This window comes from Oryx dammah, unplaced genomic scaffold, assembly GCF_014754425.2.
Source record: "Oryx dammah isolate SB20612 unplaced genomic scaffold, SCBI_Odam_1.1 HiC_scaffold_25, whole genome shotgun sequence".
NCBI classification, from domain to species: domain Eukaryota; kingdom Metazoa; phylum Chordata; class Mammalia; order Artiodactyla; family Bovidae; genus Oryx; species Oryx dammah.
This window is the reverse complement of record NW_024070209.1, coordinates 25,402,877-25,423,565: the sequence shown is the minus strand read 5'-3', so window position 1 is coordinate 25,423,565 and position 20,689 is coordinate 25,402,877. Positions and strand designations below refer to the sequence as shown.

Here is a 20,689-nt window from a genome sequence, read left to right as displayed (position 1 = left end):
GCCGAGCTCAGTTTAAGAGGAAGTCCTTCATAGTAATGAAGTAATTGCTATAAAGTTATTGAAAATTGTCTTATTTTATGAACACAACTATATCTTCTTTAGCCACACACTAGGCAATCGGGTAATGGTTTTGAATGTCTAGTTTGAACACTGTAAATGTTGGTTTCATGCCATGAATATTTCTTAACTTGTACTGTGTATTTTTACACAGGTGAGAAATTCATCCACGCTTCTCTTCAGTACCTTGATCACAAGAATATTTGGAGTTAAAAGGGGAAAGGATGAACTTTCCAAAAAAAATAGGTAAGCTTCATCTAATGCTAACTTTACTTTTTACAAAATATCATTCTGGCCAAAAATAATTTTTAGAATTTTGCTTACTTTTATAGATTGATCTGGAGCATAAAACTATAAAAATACTATAGTAAATGAACCTATGCTGCCAAATGGTAAGCCTCTAGGCAGAAATATCTACTGTTTAATAAGTGGACCTTTCAAAGTGACAAAAATATTGGAGGTAGCAAGGGCTGAAATGTAGAGCTTGTTTCTCAGTGCAGCAGCTAAAGTTGTTTTTGTTTTGTTTTGCTTCTGATTTAATCTTCTTCAGGTATTCCTGAAATGTCCTAAATTACTTTTTCTTGATGTGTCATCAAGTACTAGCTTGTGCAATATCTTTGCTTTTATAGTAACTGGAAGTTTAAATGTCTATGGTATACTCATCGGGCCATGTCCCAGGTTACTTCTGCATTAACCTGTGGCCAGGGGGAGTAGTTAAAGGGGCTGGACACACAGAATAAACAATGCTTTTAACTTTTAGGTCTTCTGTGTCATCTTACTCTCTAAGATGTTTTTCTCTTAGGATTTTTTTTTTAATGTCTGGAAAAAAACTTACTGAAACACTTTGATTATGAGTAATCTTTGGATACAAGGCAAAAGTTCTGTTTGTTGGTTTTTAAAGAAGAGAAGCTTTGAATAGTTGTTTATTAGCAGTTGGGAGGGTTTAATGGCAGTCTGCTGGCTTGCAGTTGTTAACACTAGATGTCACTGTCGCTGCATGTTTAATCACCTCCTGTAACTATTTAGGGTCTGATTTGGCCCAGTGGTCTTTCTCTTGATGCTCTAGAGATAAATCAAGCCCTATTCCTCTCCTGCCAAAAAAAGTTGATGATCAAACTTTTAATTCACATTTTAAGCTCGTTTATTAAAATATATTTTCTTGTGGTGGAACTAAGCCTTAAGGATTAGAAAGTATCATGAAATAATTGTTTGATGCACTGTTAGTAATTCTAATGAAACCTATTGGTAGTTCTGAATTGTCATTTAAATTGCTGTTTATCACCCCATGCCTGCTAAGTTGCTTTAGTTGTGTCCGACTCTGCAGCCCCTACGGACTGTATCCTCTGTCCATGGGATTCTCTAGGCGAGAATACTGGAGTAGGTTGCCCCACCCTCCTCCAAGGGATCTTCCTGACCCAGGTATTGAACCCACATCTTTTGCGTTTCCTGCCTTGCCAGATGGGTTCTTTACCACTAGCGCCAACTGGGAAGCCCTATTTATCATTCCATAAAATTCAGTAAATATTTAAATGGAAAGCAATTGGTTATAAATGTGAATTCCTTGAGTATACTAAGGAAATACTAGAGAGGTTTTTTGTTTTTTTTTTTAGCTGAGTTGTATTTTTAATAAGGATAACATTATTTTTTTGAAAGAATGATTATAATTTTTACTGTCTGGCCCAGTTCCTAAATAAATTCTTCCTGTCACTAGTTATTTTTCTTTTTAGCTTTGCTTATTTTGTTAATAATTCAACAAAGTGCTAAGGGTTAAAATGGTTTGGTCATATTATAAGGCCATGGTAAATAGTATATAAATAAAATATGATATGAGGTTATCAAACAAGTAAAATTGATATATAAAACTGAACTCAAATGCTTTTTTCTTTTCCCTTTTACTTTTTATAAAAGTGATTCTTGGATGTGTCGCAACTTTTACTGTGTATAGGATAAAATGATAAGATTCATTTTATGTAGGCTACTTCTGAGCAGAGTGGAAGAATATCACAATGAAACCACACTACTATAATCTCTTTGCCACAGCATGCTGATGGGAACCTCCATTATAAGTTCATTCCTCTTAAATAGGAAAAGTTACAGAATATATAACTTTCCTAGAAAGAGGGAAATTGAATATTCACATAATTGTTTTGAGTAAAGCTGACAAGTGGAACGAAGGTATTAAAATGTTGTAAAAATGTGATGAGCAGTTTTGGTAAGAGTTTTTCTTTCAGTGATCTGAAGCTTGGTATATTTCGTTACATTTTCAAGGCTTTTGTTCTCTGTTTAACCCTCCAAGAGTCTATTTCTTCGCAGCATTGCTAGGTTTGCGCTCTAAAACCTTAGTGTCTTCAGCTTGCCATTGTTTTAATGATTCTTCTAGTTGATCTTTGTTTAATTATGTCATTTTGGGGTGAAAATGTTTATGTACCTGTCTGCTACAATGTTAAGTCCCTGAGGGCAGAACCTTTGGCTTCTATTTTGTGTATATGTGATGGGTGCTGCAAGAATGTTAGTAATAATGAAGTCTTTCTTGTTGGTTGGTTACTCAGCCATTGAATAACTAAGTTCAGCCAGTAAGACCTCACAGGCTGGTGAAGGCTACTTTCACAGCCACAGATTGTTCTGCCACAATCTTGCAAATGTGTGCTCTTGATCAGAATGGAACTGGACATAAAAACATCTGCCTTTCCCATCTAGTGGGGGGGGGGTAAGTGTCTGTCTTGGAGTAAACAGACTTGGTTTCTAAGCATTTTGCTGCCACTGGAGATGACCTTAATAGACTCCCTTATCTGCTTTGCACTTCAGTTTCTCCATCTATAGAACAGGAATGATAAAATCTGTGTTCTGTATTCATAGGGCTACAGGGAGGATAAAACAAACTATTAACAGTTCATTTTCTTGTAAAATATTCAAAGTTCTATGCAATTAGATATATAATTTGCTTTTTCTCTGTTACCACTTCTTTTATTATACTCATTCCATTGTCTTAACCTTGTCTTCTGGAGTACAGGATCAGTATCTTATCCTTATTTTTGTTTGCCTGGTGCCTAGCATAGTGTCTGGCATGGCCAGAAATACTTGAATAAGCAAGTTTTTTTTTTACTAGATGAGAGATGAGACATCTGGTTTCTCCTGCTGCCTTTGTTGTCATAGAGCCACCATAACCAGCTGAAACAAATTAGTTAACCTGTCTGGGCCTTGGTTTTCTCCTCTAAGATAAGAGATTTGGACTATCCTTGAGGTCTCTTGTTTCTATCAAATACTAAGCTAGGGTTTATATAATTGTTACTAGAATTGTGAGTTTGGTAAACTGCTGTGTTCCCAGTGCCTAGAACAGTACCTACCTGGTAGTTCAGTTCAGTTCAGTCACTCAGTTGTGACCAACTCTTTGCGACCCCATGGACTGCAGCACGCCAGGCTTCCCTGTCCATCACCAACTCCTGGAGCTTGCTCAGGCTCATGTCCATCAAGTTGGTGATGCCATCCAACCATCTCATCCTCTGTCGTCCCCTTCTTCTCATGCCTTCAGTCTTACCCAGCATCAGGGTCTTTTCCAATCAGTCAGTTCTTTACATCAGGTGACCAAAGTATTGGAGTTTCAGCTTCACCATCAGTCCTTCCAATGTATATTTAAAGGAATATTGATTTCCTTTAGGATTGACTGGTTTGATCTCCTTGCAGTCCAAGGGACTCTCGAGAGTCTTCTCTAACACCACAGTTCAAAAGTATCAATTCTTTGGAGCTCAGTTTCTTTATAGTCCAACTCTCACATCCATACTTGACTACTGGAAAAACCAAAGCTTTAACTATGTGGACCTTTGTCGGCAAAGTAGTATCTCTGCCTGGTAGTAGCGACAAGTTCCCCTTTCATGCATAAAGAAAGGAGCAGGGAATTTCTATGGTGGTCCAGTGGTTAGGAATCCACCTTGCAATGCGGGGGACATCGGTTCAATCCCTGGTCCAGGAACTAAGATCCCACATGCTGCGGAGCAGCTAAGCCCATGCACCACAACTGGTGAGTTCATGTGTTGCAACAAAAGATTCCCACGTGCCACATCTAAGACCAATTGCAGCCAAATTAAAAATACATATATACTTTTTTTTTAAGAAAAAGCAGCAGAGGTTCTGCATCCCCATTAATAGGTATGTAGAGTAGCCCTCTGAATGCTCATAATGATTGAACTCTGGAGCTCATTAGCCTTGTTCTAGATGGGTCTTTCAGAGAAGGCAATGGCACCCCACTCCAGTATTCTTGCCTGGAAAATCCCATGGACGGAGGAGCCTGGTGGGCTGCCGTCCATGGGGTCGCAAAGAGTCGGACACGACCGAGCGACTTCACTTTCATGCATTGGGGAAGGAAATGGCAACCCGCTCCAGTGTTCTTGCCTGGAGAATCCCAGGGGCAGTGGAGCCTGGTGGGCTGCCGTCTATGGGGTCGCACAGAGTTGGACACGACTGAAGTGACTTAGCAGTAGCAGCAGCAGATGGGTCTTTTGGATTATGAAGAATGAGAAAACATAAGTTTTACTTGTTTGTTTTAAATACTGTTATTACATTTTAATTTTCTAAAGCACCTTTCCTTTCTATTTATTACCCCCCAGACTGACTTGGCCTGACAGAATGAATAATTGATCCTTTGTAGCATCAGAAAACTACACAGCTTTGTGATGTGGGGAGCATGCTGGGCTTCCCACATGGCCTCCATCTGCCTTGAGTGGGCTCACCTTGGTAGTTCCTCATTCCTCACAGACAGGAGCTAAACCAATGTGATCTTTACCTCTGGTCTTTCCCTTTAACCCCTTTGTGTATTAACTGTCAGCTATTCTAGTCCCTGGTAAATGACAAATATCAACATGTAGTAGTCTGAAAAGCTTTATTTTATTCATTACTTTTTAAGAGCTTATTTTTGTTTTCTTTAATTTTTTAAATGTTTAATTGGAGGATAATTGCTTTACAATGTTGTGTTGGCTTCTGCAGTGTGAATCAGTGATAAATATACATATATCCCCTCCCTCTTTTTTTCTTCTTTTCTCAGCTTTATTTATTGATGTAAAAATGACAAAATTATATATATTTAAAGTGCAACATGATTTGACATACATATACATTGTGAAATGATTACTAGATTTTGCAATTCTGTTTGGAATTTTATCTCAGTTAAGTTGAAGTTTCCCTAAAATATTTTAAACATATAACTACCTGATTTTCAAAGATAAGCCTGAAATATGATTTTACCCTCAAGATGAAATATGAGGAATTCAGCGCTTAGTGCTTTTTTCCATGAAAAGCTTTATTTTAGACTTTGCCAAAGCTTCATGCAGTGCTCAGTACAGAGTGTTCTATAGCTCTTGCTCTCTCCATGTTAAACCAGTCAGTCAATAAGAATTTATAAACACTTGTCATTAACTCAGTGTTGACACAGCAGAGGAGTCCATGAGAAATAGAAAACGTGGACCTTGCTCAGGGAGCTTACCTTTCAGTTCGGGAAACAAGAACCGTCATTTGTGAAACAGGTACAAATAGAAGACGACATAACAGTAATCAGGAGCACAGTGTAATCTGAGTAATGGATGCATTAGAAGTTCATCAGTGGAGAGCTGAGTGGAGCACTTGGGTGGACTGTGTTTCTGATAAAGCTTTGGGGATGAGTAGATTTGGGGTACATAGAAACAGGTAGGTTGAAAAAGAAGAACAAAAGAGAAATAGTCTTGTTTTCAGTGTTAAGTACAATCTTCATTCTGTCATTTTAGAGAGAACTCATATTCAAATTAATAGCTTAGGATGGTTTAGTACAATTTAAGGGGAAAATGTTTGTAAAAGGATCACTAGGTCCAAGTAAAATTATTTCTAATGAGTATGTTGGGAGATGTTAAATCGTTTTATTTTCCTGAGTATAAATAACAGAGACTTGCTTTAGTTATTTCCCTTAACGTCTTAGTGGTGTGGCTCTGGAAGGATCCTCTAAGGGACATCTAATCTAGTCCAGCCCCTGCTTATAGACAGATTTTGAAGCAATTTCCAGACAGACTGGCTTCTCTCCTGTTGTTCATGTTTTCTAGGAAAAGAGATTCCGCAAGTTTTTGTGGTTACCCACTCCATTGTTTCGGAAAGAACTGGGTTCTCAAAACTAAAATTGGGAGCTGTAGGGCAGCTAGGTTTTTATATTTTCAAGAGTGTAATTATTAGAATTCAGAATAGCTTATTTTATTTGCTTTGAACTACATAGTAGTTTGTAGCATGTGCCTGTTTGGCCAAGCTGAAGATACACGTTTTCTTTTGACTGTGGCCTGGATAATCTTAACATCCTCAGACCCAAAGGGTTCTCATTTTTTCCCCATTCAACAAGCATTTATATTGTGTGCCCTCTGCTTTATATTGTGTGATCCTCTGCTGGGCACTGGGATCCAAAGATGAATCAGACATACTCTTGGCCCTAAGGAAACTAACCATCTGATGAAGAATGCGGCCGTTACCTGCTGCGAGTGTCTAATTTAGCCTTCATCACAGCCGTGCAGAGTGGATAGAGTCATTCTAATTTCACTGAGAAGTAAATTACGGTTGGTAAGGTTGAGTTACTTGCTGGAGGTCATGCAGCCAGAAAGTGGTAGAGCTTGAATCCAAATCCAGCTGCATCTGCAGAGTGCCTGTGGATTTACCCACCAGCACACACAGCCCCTTGTGAGCAGTGAGTCACCGTTGAAAGTCTGGCTTTAGATTTTACATCCTGAGACCATGGGAAATGAGGCACTTCACCCAGAGTTTCAGTGTGGAGCCAGGACTCTCTCATCTCTCTTATGGCAAGTTGATTTTAAGACCCTTTAATTACTCCCAATAGGATATCAGTGTGGCCAGTAAGCCATTTACCTCTATAAAACTCCTGGGTTTGATGATAGTTGGGTGCTGTAGAGAGAGGATTTGGGGGGTTTGTTATAATCTTTGTCTATGGCATGATGTCTTCCAGGCTTAACCTAATGTTTTTTCCAAATCTCTAATTATATTTTTCATTCATTTGTTTAATAACAATTATAATAATAGCCCTCATTATATTAGTTTTTGTATTTGAGAGGACCTAAGAAGCTATGCCAGAGAAGGCAATGGCACCCCACTGCAGTACTCTTGCCTGGAAAATCCCATGGATGGAGGAGCCTGGTGGGCTACAATCCATGGGGTCGCTAAGAGTGGGACACGACTGAGCGACTTCACTTTCACTTTTCACTTTCCTGCATTGGAGAAGGAAATGGCAACCCACTCCAGTGTTCTTGCCTGGAGAATCCCAGGGACGGTGGGGCCTGGTGGACTGCCGTCTGTGGGGTCACACAGACAGAGTTGAACACGACTGAAGCGACTTAGCAGCAGCAGCAGCAAGAAGCTACCCAGTCCTGTTCTCATTTTGCAGATGTGAAAATTGAGGTGCTCAAGGTCACATGGCTAGTGCTGGAGATAAGGTTAATGGTTATTTTTAGCTCACAGTTAGCTCAACTAGGACATTTAAAAAATTTAGCTGATCATTTATAAATGGAGTTTCTATTAGCAACAATAGTACTAGTTTGGATTGAAATATTTTGAAATTAAGAGCCCCAGTGTTTTGATATGGTCTGGAGGTGTCATTCATGCATTTTTCACAGTTGTTTATAGAACATTCAATCTAGGTCTTTAGGCAGAGTAGGTAAATGTGTACTTTTGGAGACTGAAAGTAAAGTACAAATCTTGAGTAACCCTTATTGAGAAGTTCTTAAAATCAGAATTCTGTCTACTCTGACACTTTGGCCTACTAGAGAGTTTCATGTTTCAAGTTTTTGTTCATTCTTAGGTTCATGGATCACAAGTAGGAAAACCACAAATAAAAATTTTAACCAAAAAGAAGCTCTTAAAAAGAAATATGTTCATGAACTTGAAGTGGGAATTACTCACTGTGTTCTTAAATATTGACTCTTGCCGGGGCGAAGTAATCTTTGTTCCTAAGTACTGCTTCAGGCCATTGCCTTCTTTAATAACTAAGGCATTGTTGCTTTAGTTTGAGCATGTTCTATGGAATTTTGGCAATGCATGCATCCTCTTTCTGTGTCTCAGTAAAAGCATGAGTAAATATTTTTTCTTAGCTTTGGTATTTTTGTAGCTTACATTTTATATGAACCAGACTAATATAATGTAATACCAGGATTACATAATTTAGGACATCAGGATTTCTTCCAGGACTGTGAGATAAAGTCCTCATTTATTAGGGGCTTTACAAGCAGTATTTGTTGCTCATTCAGTACCTGTAGAGAAATACCACAGAGCTCTTTTCTCAATTAGAAAACGGAGTCAAAGAGGTTAAAACCAGAGAGAACAGTTTCTTTAGAACTTGGATAATAGTTCTTCTTTATTCAGAACTTGGTCCTTTTAACTATTGATTTTAGTAATGTATAGTTTAGAAATTCTAGGAATTTCAGACTATTCCTATTACACACCAAGATGCCAGATTTTTAATAAAATATAATCAATAAAAAGTTTTCATTGAATTCTTATCATGTGCCTTTCCACTCTAATATCTCCTAAAGTAGTTTATGACACAGTCTTGGATTTAAAGGAGTTTATTATTTACTGATAGAGAAAACATGTGAGCTAGTTTAGGAAAAATGAATATCCAACTCTTCTGATATTGTCAGGGAATGGGGGGCAGAGGGAGTCAGAGGAGGATGAGGTCAGTCTCCATGCAGGAGTTAGGGCTTAATCTGGATTTGAAAGGACGGTCAGGATTTGAATAGGTAGAGAGGAGGATGTTGCCTATAAGGTTATATAGGCATGAACAAAGATATCAGTGATGGAACACTGTTGTATATGTCTGAGAAAGTTAGAAGATAAAACCAGACCAGGGCTGAAAGCTCACAATGGAAATATTCATTCATTCATCCATTTTTTTCCATTTAGCCAAGGATTCATTGATCACCTACCCTCTGTAGGCCCTAGACCAGGTTCTGGAGCTATATCAATGAGTAAAACAGATAAGCCAAGGAGACTAGTTTGAATTTTACTTGACATTATGAGTCATTTTGAAGTTTTAGTCTTAGAGTATTCCATGATACAGGCATTGTTTTAGGAAATCATTTGAGAAGTGATTGCATTTTGTGTTCCCCACTGGTAGTATTGGAAAATATGATGCCAGACTATGGAAGAAAGTTACTTAGGAATAACTTGTACTCTCTGTAGATTGTAAAAGCATAGTTCCAGCTTGATGTGTTTTTTTTTTTTTTAATACATTTATTCTATTTGTTATTTCTAAATTGAGTAGTGGCTATATTAGAGGGGAATATACCTTATATTTTGAGAATTACTAGTTTCCTCAAGGTATTAAAAAGATATTTAGTGAAAAGTAGTTTATTATAAAGTCAAGTAAGTTTTGAAAATACTGGATTAAATTCAAATTTCTTTATGATAGGACTTCTCAGAACCTTTCAAATGCTCTAATAGGCTTTATGAATCTTCAATAACCCAACTTGTTTGACAGTGGATCTCAGAACATCTATTATGCTCTTGTGTTCCATCAGACATAGTTTAGGGGATATTGCCATGGGGATACTGGTTGAGGCAGGTGAAAGGCATGTTTCCAATCATTAGAAGCTGTACCATACAAAGAAAGATATTCATTTCAGGTCTATCTTGGTAGTAACAGAAGGACTTCGTTTTAGTTGCAGTTAAATATACTGTAAGTTGTCTTGAGTTGTCAGGTAAAAATTTAAAATGGTATCCTCACATATGGTAGGTGGTCAATAAATATGAATAGTAAAATCTCATAACTTTAGACCTTTGGAAATCTTATATATAAAGTGCTTCTTTGGGAAAATAAACTTTACACCAAATTAGTTTCTTCTACCATTTTGTCAGATGAAGATAATGTCCCTTTTCCCCACAGCTTTGATCATTGATAATGGGGGAAATAGGGCCTACACCATGGTTGATGAACTTAACAAGGTTAGTGCCAAGCCCATCAAAGTGTGATATGTGTATCTGTGTGTGTGTATGTGTGTGTCAGTTGGGAGGGCAGATAGGGAGAGAAGAACAGAACAGTAACCAGATTTGAAATACGATACGTAAGACTTTAGGACCTACTAGTATGGCTGAGTTTTATACCTTTGGTCTGTATGTCTTGCTAGCAGCATCTTGTTGTTGTCCTTCATCAAGGACACTTGGAGCTATTATAAATAGCTCCATTGTACATATTTAAACAGAGGCTTTAAATAATTCAGATTTGAAGCAGTTAGAACACTTTTGGCTGCAAGTAACAGAAAACTCAAATAAAAATTTAAACTATAAGGAAAAGTTACTACCTCAGATATAACCAAGAAGTTTTAAGGGGGATTGATTTATTCATCATTGATTCATTTGATGGGGTTGATAACATCATCAGAGACCCAGGTTCTTTCCATTTTTCACCATGGCATCCTAGATATGAAGGCACTGGCCTCAGACGAGCTTTCTTCCTGATTTCAAGATGGCTGCCATTCCTGCCATCACATCTCGATGCAGCAGATGCAATATTCAGTGGCTTATGTGTCCCTATTTCTTTTTCAGAATGACAACACCACCTCCTGTATGAGTTCCCACACTCTCAACTCCGTACTCTACAGACTTCCCTTCAACATCTTTTTGGCAGTGTTAACATCTTAGCATGCCCCAACTTATCCCGGACAATGGATCCATCATAATTAACTTAGACTAATTAGGATTCTCCAGTTGGGTCTGGGGTTAGTGCCAGCCCTCCCTGAAGCATATGACTATGGAGAGAATACCCAACCAAAGTCAAATATTGTTGAAGAAAGGATGGGGTGAGGGAATGGATTTTTATTAGGTGACTAATAATGTCTGCTGTTACATCCTTCTAGGCTGTCTCAAAAGCTTTGAAAATGTTTTCATTTCATTAGGAATATAAATTATATATGTAGCATTTTAGCCTAATAGGAAAGTGTGAAAAAGTGAAAGTGAAGTAGCTCAGCCGTGTCGGACTCTTTGCAACCCCAGGGACTGTAGCCTACCAGGCTCCTCCCTCCATTAGATTCTCCAGGCAAGAAAACTGGAGTGGGTTGCCATTTCCTTCTCCAGGGGATCTTCCTGACCCAGGGATCAAACCCAGGTCTCCTGCATTGCAGGCAGACACTTTAACCTCTGAGCCACCAGGGAAGCCCTTTCATTTCATTAGGAAGATAAATTACATATGTAGCATTTTAGCCTAATAGGAAAGTGTATTTTCCCTTTATTTATGCAATTCCTTCATGTAATTATGAAGTAGTAAAAGTGTCTGGGTTTGTGGTTCTGTATCACTCCTATAGGCAAGGCTTCATTAAAAATTTTTGCTTAGGAACAAAGTTTTGTCTTCACACATGAAAGAAGTTTTGTATAGCTTTAAAATAGAGATACTGAATAAAATAAAATGAATTTCTAAGTCAGAAAATGCTACTTTGCAATATGAAATATCTCTCTGATTCATAGCTAACGTCCAACAAGCTAACAGAGCATTAACATTGTTTTTATTATAAACTCTAACTCACTTTGGAATTTGACCCATATTACAACATTGATTTTGTTCTTATTAGGGTCAAATGGTATGAAGTAAAATCTAAATTTATTGAAATTGGTACTTAATTATTTTTATTTCTAAACACAAAATCCCTGTTCTGTTTAAACTGAGTGTAGTATTTTGATGTGACTTTTGGGGCCTCTGAATTCAAATTAGGCCATCTGTCTTTAAGGATTTCTCTTTCTTTATCTGCCGGGTTTCTTTCTTTTCTGTCTGTCCAAGCTGTTAGCATTTTATTCTGTACAAACTGCCTCTATAGAAGTAGAACGTGTCTGGGTCACAGTAAACCAGCCCAGCTCAAAGGAAGTTGGGGTCAGACTGGCTACATTTGACAAGGATCAGTAAGTCTGATCCAGGTGCTAAACCTTGGCGGTCTAGGATTTTCTACTGTAGAAGCACATCCCTAGAGCCATCCATTGCTCCTAATACATCTTTGTCTTTCTTCTGTTTTTCGCTATGATCACTCGTTGTGAACAACTAATTTAGATACATAAAAACGATCCTCCATTTATAAGCACACTTGCTCCCTTTAAATTCACTTAATCCCGTTTTCACCCCCCTACAATCAGAGCCGTCCCTCCTAGGCCACTGGTTTCACTTTTACAATCGGTGGTCTGTTTAGATGGGTCAGTGTTTTTTTTTTTCTTCATCATTTTTTCAACATGTTCACTGTGTTCAAGACACTGAGCACTGAGAGGAGTACAGACCTGTGTAAAGTGTGATCTGTGTATTTGAAGAATAGTGGAGGAGGAGAGCTAAGACTTGAACTCAATTGTCCTGCAAGGTGGAAAAGCCACAAGTACTCTGATGGCACCTTTCTGGCCCCTCAAGGGAGAGCTTGAGGGTGCCACTCCTTCCGCTTCCTGGCTTCCTGGCTTCCTGGCTTCTGTGCCACAGCGAAAGTGCACCCGTAAGAGCTCACGCTCTTCAAAAGCTCATCCTCTCTAAACCTTTCTCCTTCCCTTCCCAGTTCTACCGTTTAGGTAGGAATATTTCACGTGACCATTTCTTTATCTTGCCTTGTTTTATCTGTGGGACAAGCAATGATTCAGATCATAATCAGTAAACGAGAAGGCAGTATTAATGATATCCCTGCCCTGTCTGTATTTGGAAACGCAGTTCTCTGTAGTGGAAAAAGTGTCACTGGCCTCTGAAGGTGGTGAACGCCCACTTTTTTCCCAGAAACACCACAAGTCATCCGCTCTGCGTCCTTTCTGCTTTTAGTTAAGCCAACTTAATTTTCCTAAGCTTCAACATGTTAGGGAAATAAAAGAGAACTTCTCTTTCAATGTTGTTCTCTTGCTTTGATTAGCTTCTAATGCTGCATGGAATAACATAAGGTTTAACTTTTTATCATTGTTAAAATATAATGTTTCAGTGGGAAAGTAAATATGTTTTCTAAGGGATACCTGCAGTGCCTCCACTTATATTTATGTCTTTGGAAAACATGTTTCAGTTACCAGATGATCATTTGTGAATTGTGGCCTTTCTGCAGATGGACATTTCTTTCTTAAATACTTGCTTATTCTTTTCCTTCTTGTTTCAACCCTGACTGCCTTCAGAATTGTACTGCCAAACTGGTTGGTTCACCCATGAAAATTGAATTCCAGGGGATTCATGGCATTTTCTGTTTAGGTTTATTTCTCTGGAAATCTCTTCTTGCCCCTACCCTCCATTAAATTAAAATGTAATGATTTTTCTTGGTTTTGTAAATAAAACTCTTTCTAGCATTTTTCTAGCATTTTAAAATAATGTTCCTTATGATAGACAAATCATGGTTAACTTAATAATTCTCTTACTATTTAATATTTGGTTTTCCCCTAATTTAAAAAATATTTTTAATAATGTTGTGGTGAGTATCTATTTACAAAGTGTTTTAATACATAGGGTTATTTCTTACAGATAGATTCTCCTCAGTGTGATTTCTTGGCAACAATATATAACTAGACTTCAGATTCTTTTTATGTATTGTCAGAATTCTTGATAAATTAGTCTTGAAAAATGATTTCCCCCTGTCACCCTCTTAACTCAGGAATTTTCATTAGTTCTCTGTTGCCCATGGTCTAACATCTCTGCCCCTTTAACTGGCCTTTGTCCTTTTTGTTAAATCTTTTTTTTTTTCTTGTTTTAACCAACTGTCTGCCATTGAGCATTTACAGTCTGTCTTCTTTTTCCATGTTATAAAAAGTGGTACAAGAAACACCCTCATAGTTTTTAGCTTTTCCTATGTTTTCTGGACTATTTCTTTGGGATAAATGATCAGAAATTGAAATACAGAATTAGAGAATATAAACATTCCATGAAACTGATAGCCAGACTTCCTTTAAATAAGATAACGATTTACAAAATTTGCCAGCACATATAATCTTTCTAGTAGTGGGTATTATTCTTTTTTTAAAGCAGGTTTTTGAGAAGGTGGGAGGGCAAAATTAGCGTGTTGTTTCAGTTTATATTGCTGTTATTAATGATAAGGTTGAACATTTGCCCACATTATTTGTTGGTTAATTGCATTTTCTTCAGTTTAGCTTTCAAGGCCCTATATAATTTGAACCTGCCCTTTTCACCTTGTCTCCTATTAGTCAAACCCACAAATATTTATCGAACTTCTACCAGCTACCAGTGAATTCATGTAGTCTAATCAAGCTAATCTGACTACTGTTCCTTTCAGTGTTATGATTTTCCTTTTGTTGCTTTTGTTCATGTTTTTTCTGTTCCTAAAATGCTTATCCCTTCTTTTCTGCTCACAGTATGCTGATTTTCCCCATCCTTCAGGGTTCACCCTGCATCTTTTTTCCTCTGAGACATTTTCCTCTGAGCCACCATATGTGACTTCCTTGAGAGCAGGGCCTGTGTCTGATGCCTTTTCTTTGGCCCTAGTATCTTGTAAAGGGTCTGCCTTACATAGGAGGCAAAGAAGTGATCTATTTGATGTTGCTAAGAAAATGCACGTGGTGTTCAGCAGCTCTCAATTTAACCTTTGACTAACTTTGGGCAAGTTTAGTTTGTTGAGTCTCTGTTTCTTTATCCCAGCATCATCATAGATTGGAGATGATACTTCAGTCTGCCTCTAGAGTTGCTGTGAGGAGAGAGTGATAAAGCTCATCAAGGGCCTGGTACTTGTTATACAGGAGGCTCTCTTCCAGTGAGAATTGTTTTTAAATTAGCTGCACGAGTCGTGCTTGGTAATCTCAGCACTCACTGGTCTCCCTTTCCTTAGGCCTCTTCCAGGTGTACCCCGAATGACGTGTGCTGTCTCTTTCTTATGTTGGGATTGCTTCTTGCGAATTAGTTTGCTGCTGTTCAGTTGCTAAGCCATGTCCGACTCGTTGCAATCCTGTGGACCGTGTAGCCTGCCAGGTTCCTCTGTCCTTGAGGCTCCCCAGGCAAGAATACTGGAGTGGGTTGCCTTTTGCATTGGCAGGCAGACTCTTTACCACTGAGCGCCAGGGAAGCCCATGTGAACTAATTAGGTACTCTCAAATCAATTCCAAGTTATTAAGGGGGGGGGAATTGTGTTTTAAGTCTGTTGCATGTCCGAAAGCAATGTGTATTGATTAGTTAGGTATAGCTGAGTAACTTTGGTAGCAATGAAAATAAGGGCAAAGCAGTGATGAAGATCTCATTTCTGTTTTTTACTGAAATCTTTACTGGACCTTTGCTAGAAGAAATTATTTTATTTTAGGGTCTTTAAGAAATGCTTAGTTTTGTTGCCTGTTCAGCCAACTGGAGTTAGTTATCCAGTAGAAAATGGTAAAAATATCCAAATAACACCACTGGATTTCACTTTTCCATATACTGTTTCAAAGTGTTTTATTCATTAATATTTGTGAGAAACCTATGGTTAATACCACCAGAAGTCATAAACTAAACCAGATTTCCCCTCCGTTTTAGCTTTCACATGACTTGGATTAACAACAGTGTTACTCCCTAATTTACACCTGGGATTTAAAAACCTTCTCAAAAAGCTGAAACAATGATTCATATTTAGTCACCATATGACTGGATTATTTTCATTTATTGAAAATATAAACAAGAAAAAATATCCTGGATAAAGAGCTCCATGTATTTTAACTAGTGACAGATGCTATGATCAGAATTTCTACTTAAGTCAGGCATTTTTGACATACACCTCAAGCCTCGCAATTAAGCTTTATGCCTTTCCAAACATAACAGTTAACCAGTAAACCAAAATATCAGCCCGGTCTGGCTTAGCTCAGCGGTCTTTTGATTTCTTCCAGTCTGTTTGATGTGGAGGCTTATTGAGATTTATCTACTGAGCTGTTCATAGTTTGTAGGGCTGGCTATATTATATAAGATTCCATTAGTGACGGGAGAGTGTAGACAGTCTCTACAGTGTGGATAATTTAGTCAGTTGTGCTGGTCATGGTTTTGTTGAAATTTTTAAGACTTCTGTCAAGATTTTTAGAAACTTATACTCAATGATTTTTATTTCCCAGTTTATACCATAGCCTCAAAACAGATATAATTTGATTGGTCCAATTTAGTAGAAAATTTTTAACTGTCAGTAGAAATCTCTATGTAGATTGAAAAGTTTTCCACTTATTGGAACCAGTTTATCCACAAGGGAGATAAAAATAAAAAATATACAGTAAGCAATTATAAATGTTGGGTATGCTACATGCTAAGTCATTTCAGTCATGTCCGACTCTCTGCGACCCCAAAGACTATAGCCCACCAGACTCCTCTGTCCATGGGTTTCTCCTGGCAAGAATACTAGACTGGATTGTCACTTCCTACTCCAGGGAATATTGGGTATACCTAATATTGGGTGAGTTGGATATCATTCCATTATGCTGTTTGTGATGGTAATAGCATCAGTATCCTCAACTTTATAAGATAAAAGCTGCAGGGGACTTTCATTAACTTATGTCATGCAATCTGGAATACTCAATAAGATAATTATTATTGTCCTCATTCTAAATGACAACACTTGGAATTCATATTATTTATTTGCTACGTGTCTCATATCTAGTATGAAGCAGAGTTGGTGTTCAAGTTCAGATACAACTCCCAAACCAGTTATTTTTGCATTTCGTTAAAGCTTTTTGTTATATAATACACAATATTTCTAAAAGTAACAATGTCCTGCCAAACAGCTTTCCAGTGGTTAAAAATTACTCATGTTTACCCTGCTGGAGATAAAAGAATAAGAGCATATTGGAGGAATAATAAAATGTATTCATTCTTTCTGCCTCAGTTGCCTCATGTATTGAATGGGGGAAGTAACTAGTACTCACCTCATTGGGCTTTGAGGTGGATTAAGTGAATAAATGGGGCTTCCCTCATGGCTCAGATGGTAAAGAATCTGCCTGCAATGCAGGACACCATGGTTTGATCCCTGGGTTGGGAAGATCCCCTGGAGGAAGGCATGGCAACCCACTCCAGTATTCTTGCCTGGAGAATCTCCATGGACAGAGGAGCCTGGCGGGCTTCAGTCTCTGGGGTCGCAAAGAGTCAGACATGACTGAGCAACTAAGCACAGCATAGCACAAGTGAGTAAACAAATGCGAGGACATTAGAACAGTGCCTGGCGTAGAGTAATTGGTAATATATTTTGCTATTATTGCCTTCATTTACTCAGCAGGGTTTATTCATCTGTTGCTACATGCCAGGTAATGTACTAGGTATTGAAAGGTAAATAAGTCCAAGTCTTTGGTCTCACAATCAAGGGAAGGAGACATACAGCAGAATATACACCATTGGCATGAATGTTCTATACAGAGGTCTGCAAGGAGAGATTTGGAAGCACAAGTAGAGATGAGTACCTGCTGTTAGAAAGGCTTCCTGTAAGAATTCGGGCTGAGCTTGAAGTAAAAGTTAGCCAAGAAAACAGCAGAGGAAGAAAAGGGAGCCAGAAGGACAGATGACAGTGGGAAAAGGTTGGTGGGAACACACTTCCTCAATTAGGATTTCTTGAAGACTTTCCCTAGTAGTCACAGTATTGTTGTTCAGTTGCTGTCGTATCCAGCTCTTTGTGACATGATGGACTGCGGCCCACCAGGCTTCCCTGTCCTTCAGGATCTCCCAAAGTTTGCTCAAACTCATGTCCATTGAGTCAGTGATGCATCTAACCATCTCATTCTCTGAATAGTTACTTGTTTAAAGTATTGACTTACGTAATCTTTTTTATGGAGAATATTATGAAGAACTATGTTTTAAGGAATGCACTTTGGGAAATTGAGTAAATCTGGTGGTGAGAAGTGAGTGCAGGTCAGAAATGGGATAGACATGGAGCAGGGGGTATGGTTAGAGATATTAAGTCAGTTTAACAGTATTTAATGAAAAATGAAGAGACTGATGGAGAGGAAAGAAAGATAGTGAGGTGAGAGCAGATCTGGGGCTTAGAATAGTGTCTGGGGCTGATGGTACGGTTTACAGAGGTGAAGATTTAGGAGAAACATTGGGAGAGTGGAATGGGGAGATTCGGGCTTCAGTTATTGTATCTGTTTTGAGGTGCCTGAGGGACACCCAAGGGAACATACTCATCACACTGTTCATTGTCCTGGGTCTGGAGCATATGAGTGAGTTCTGGGCCGGGCGAAAGAGTCATTTGTGAGAGATGGTATTTTATGCCAGGATATTGACTGAGAGAACCCAGTTGGGTGAGCGTAGACTTGCTGGGGCCATCACTGTTTAAGTGACGTGTGGAGAAGGAGGATCTCTCAGCAAAGGTTATTTCGACAATCTAATATTCTTTGGGACAATCTGATATTCGTTGTCAATTCCCCTGTGCCCTCTTTTCAAGATCTGTGAGTATTTTGTTTTTTTGTGTGTTTGTTTTTGGAAAGTGTCTGACTCCACCCATGCGGGAAACCTACTTTGTGGGCCACTCCTTCTCCCAGGAATCTGGGTAGTTGTAGAAAGAGGCACTTCACCCACACCCTAAGCTCTCTGCGGAGAGTGTGAGAGATACGGCCCAACCCTTCCAAGCCCAATGGGGGAAGGTGGAGCCATGTTGCACTGTTAAGTTTTTTGAGTATGAGGTCTTTCAGTGTAACTGGAAAAATCATGAAAGAGAAGTATTCCACTAGATTAAACAAGTTCAATGGGTTTTAATTTTCCTGATAAACTATTATTAAGAAATTGTTTTGGAGATTTACTCTCGGAGTAGGATTAGCTAACCTACATTTTTCATTTGGATAAGTGGTTCTTTAATTAGAAACCAAGATTAAGGGAATAGTTTCCCATTGCTTTATATAGTCTAGAGAAGGTATGTGAAAATGCCAAATGAAAGTTTTCCTCATGCTAGTGAGGAGCAGGGAAAACAAGAGGAAATTATAATATGTTAAGGGAAAGGATTCTGTTCATCCAGCGTGCCTGCTTTTATCTTCCATTCTGGAAGTCTCTGCCGGCATTTTTTTTTTTTTTCTAATTCCCTATTCTTGTTGTGCCAGAAGTTGCATATTTCTGGCAAAATGTTCCTTACTGGCTGGGGGTGCAGCAAGAAATCCTTTGCCAGAGAATTAAGCAAGCAGAAGTCTGTCAAAACAAATATTCTAGTTTGAAAATATAGTCCTGTTCGGGGTGGGGGGGGTGGATAGTGGAGGAGGCCAGGGCATGTTCTAAGGCTGAGTATTTATTTCATAAGAATTCTGTGTCCTAAAATATTGTTGCTGGTAGGAGTGCTGGAAAAAAACAGGATTGTGGTACATTAAATGTACCGATGAGCAAGGATGGATTTTCTGGGGATTTTTGGTTTGCTCTTGTGTTTGGTATTTAGCTCCTATAATGACAGCCTTTGCTAAGAGTGAAACATTTGATAACAAATAGCCTTTAAATTTAATTGAAGAGGAATTTAACAAAACTTATGTTTACATGGAAAAACTCTCAGGCCTGAGGATATTAAACATGTATAAATAAACATGCACATAAACACACAATCCACTTCATAAGCATTTATTTGACTGGGAAATGCCAACTTTTTGTAATTTCAGTCTTAAAAGTATTGGCCTATTGATTCTGAAAAAGCACAATTTTTTTTTTCTTCCCAACTTTTCCTTGTACCTCTCTCTTATTACTTTAAAAGAAAATCATTTTATAGAAGAATGATTATAGATTGGATAGATGTAATGTTTTGGGATTTCTTTGCTGTTTAGTTGCTTAAATCTATTATAATTTTGCTCTTCAAGTTAGAGAAACAGAGACTGATGCTTGTGTTACTTTCCACTGGGATATGGGGTGGGATTAACCATATTAAGCTCCAAGGATGAAAATCATTGCACACAGAGGTGGATTTTGAAGATTTCCTGACCATATATCTGCCTACAAATGATGTTATTTTTTGAAAGAATTTTAAAAACTAAAATGTGCTGCATTGTAATATTTAAGTAAGTGATCATACATAATAGAATGTCTTCATAATAAAGCAAAGCCCTCAAAGTAGTATTAATGAAATGCAGACCGCTTTATTCTTGTCTCCTTTTAGGCAAGTTTTAGACTAGCTGCCATCTAGACAGTTCAGGGAACACAAATGTGCCTTCTTCTGAAGTAGTGGGCGTAAACCTTCTTGCTCTTTGATTTTCCAATTTGATGTACTTTAGTTACTGGAAGAAACATTAATTAATATACTTAATATAGTTATTCAAAAGAATAAATTTTTTTGGAGGGGTTGAAAAGATCATGGTGCACCATTGGAATTTGCCTTTAGTAAATGTAACATTTGTTTTCTAAAGAATTATAACAACATACTTAAATTCCAGAACAGTAAGCAAAATAGCTTAAGTTCACTGACTTGAAAAAACATTCTTTTATACTGCACGGTTCTAAAATAAATACTTAAAAGAAACAGAGAGCAAGCCATTCTATCTTGGATTTCATTTTCCTTCAGATAGAACAGCTAGAACAAACATTCTTGCTAGTTAACATTGCCTGTGTTTTTATGAAGTTAATAACCGACCTGTCAATCATGTCCTATATAAATACGGTAGTTGAATGCTTTCTGCTTTAGAAGCACTTTTATTTACAAGAGCTGCCAGCCAAGATTTCCAAAGGACTCCACGGGCTGTTTGCTTTGATCTGTTTTGAGGGCTGGTCTCTTTATACCTGTTGGTTCGCTAT

The 20,689-nt window shown here is 38.0% G+C and overlaps 1 protein-coding gene across 2 annotated transcripts in view; it reads left to right on the top strand.

The window, feature by feature from the left end:
* THADA (THADA armadillo repeat containing) overlaps positions 1-20,689 on the top strand; it is a 328,900-nt gene that overhangs the window by 95,604 nt on the left and 212,607 nt on the right. For both annotated transcript variants that reach the window (XM_040224708.1, XM_040224707.1), the window contains one exon: positions 212-303. In XM_040224708.1, coding sequence (XP_040080642.1) covers positions 212-303 — 92 coding nt within the window. The remainder of the gene's footprint in view (positions 1-211; positions 304-20,689) is intronic.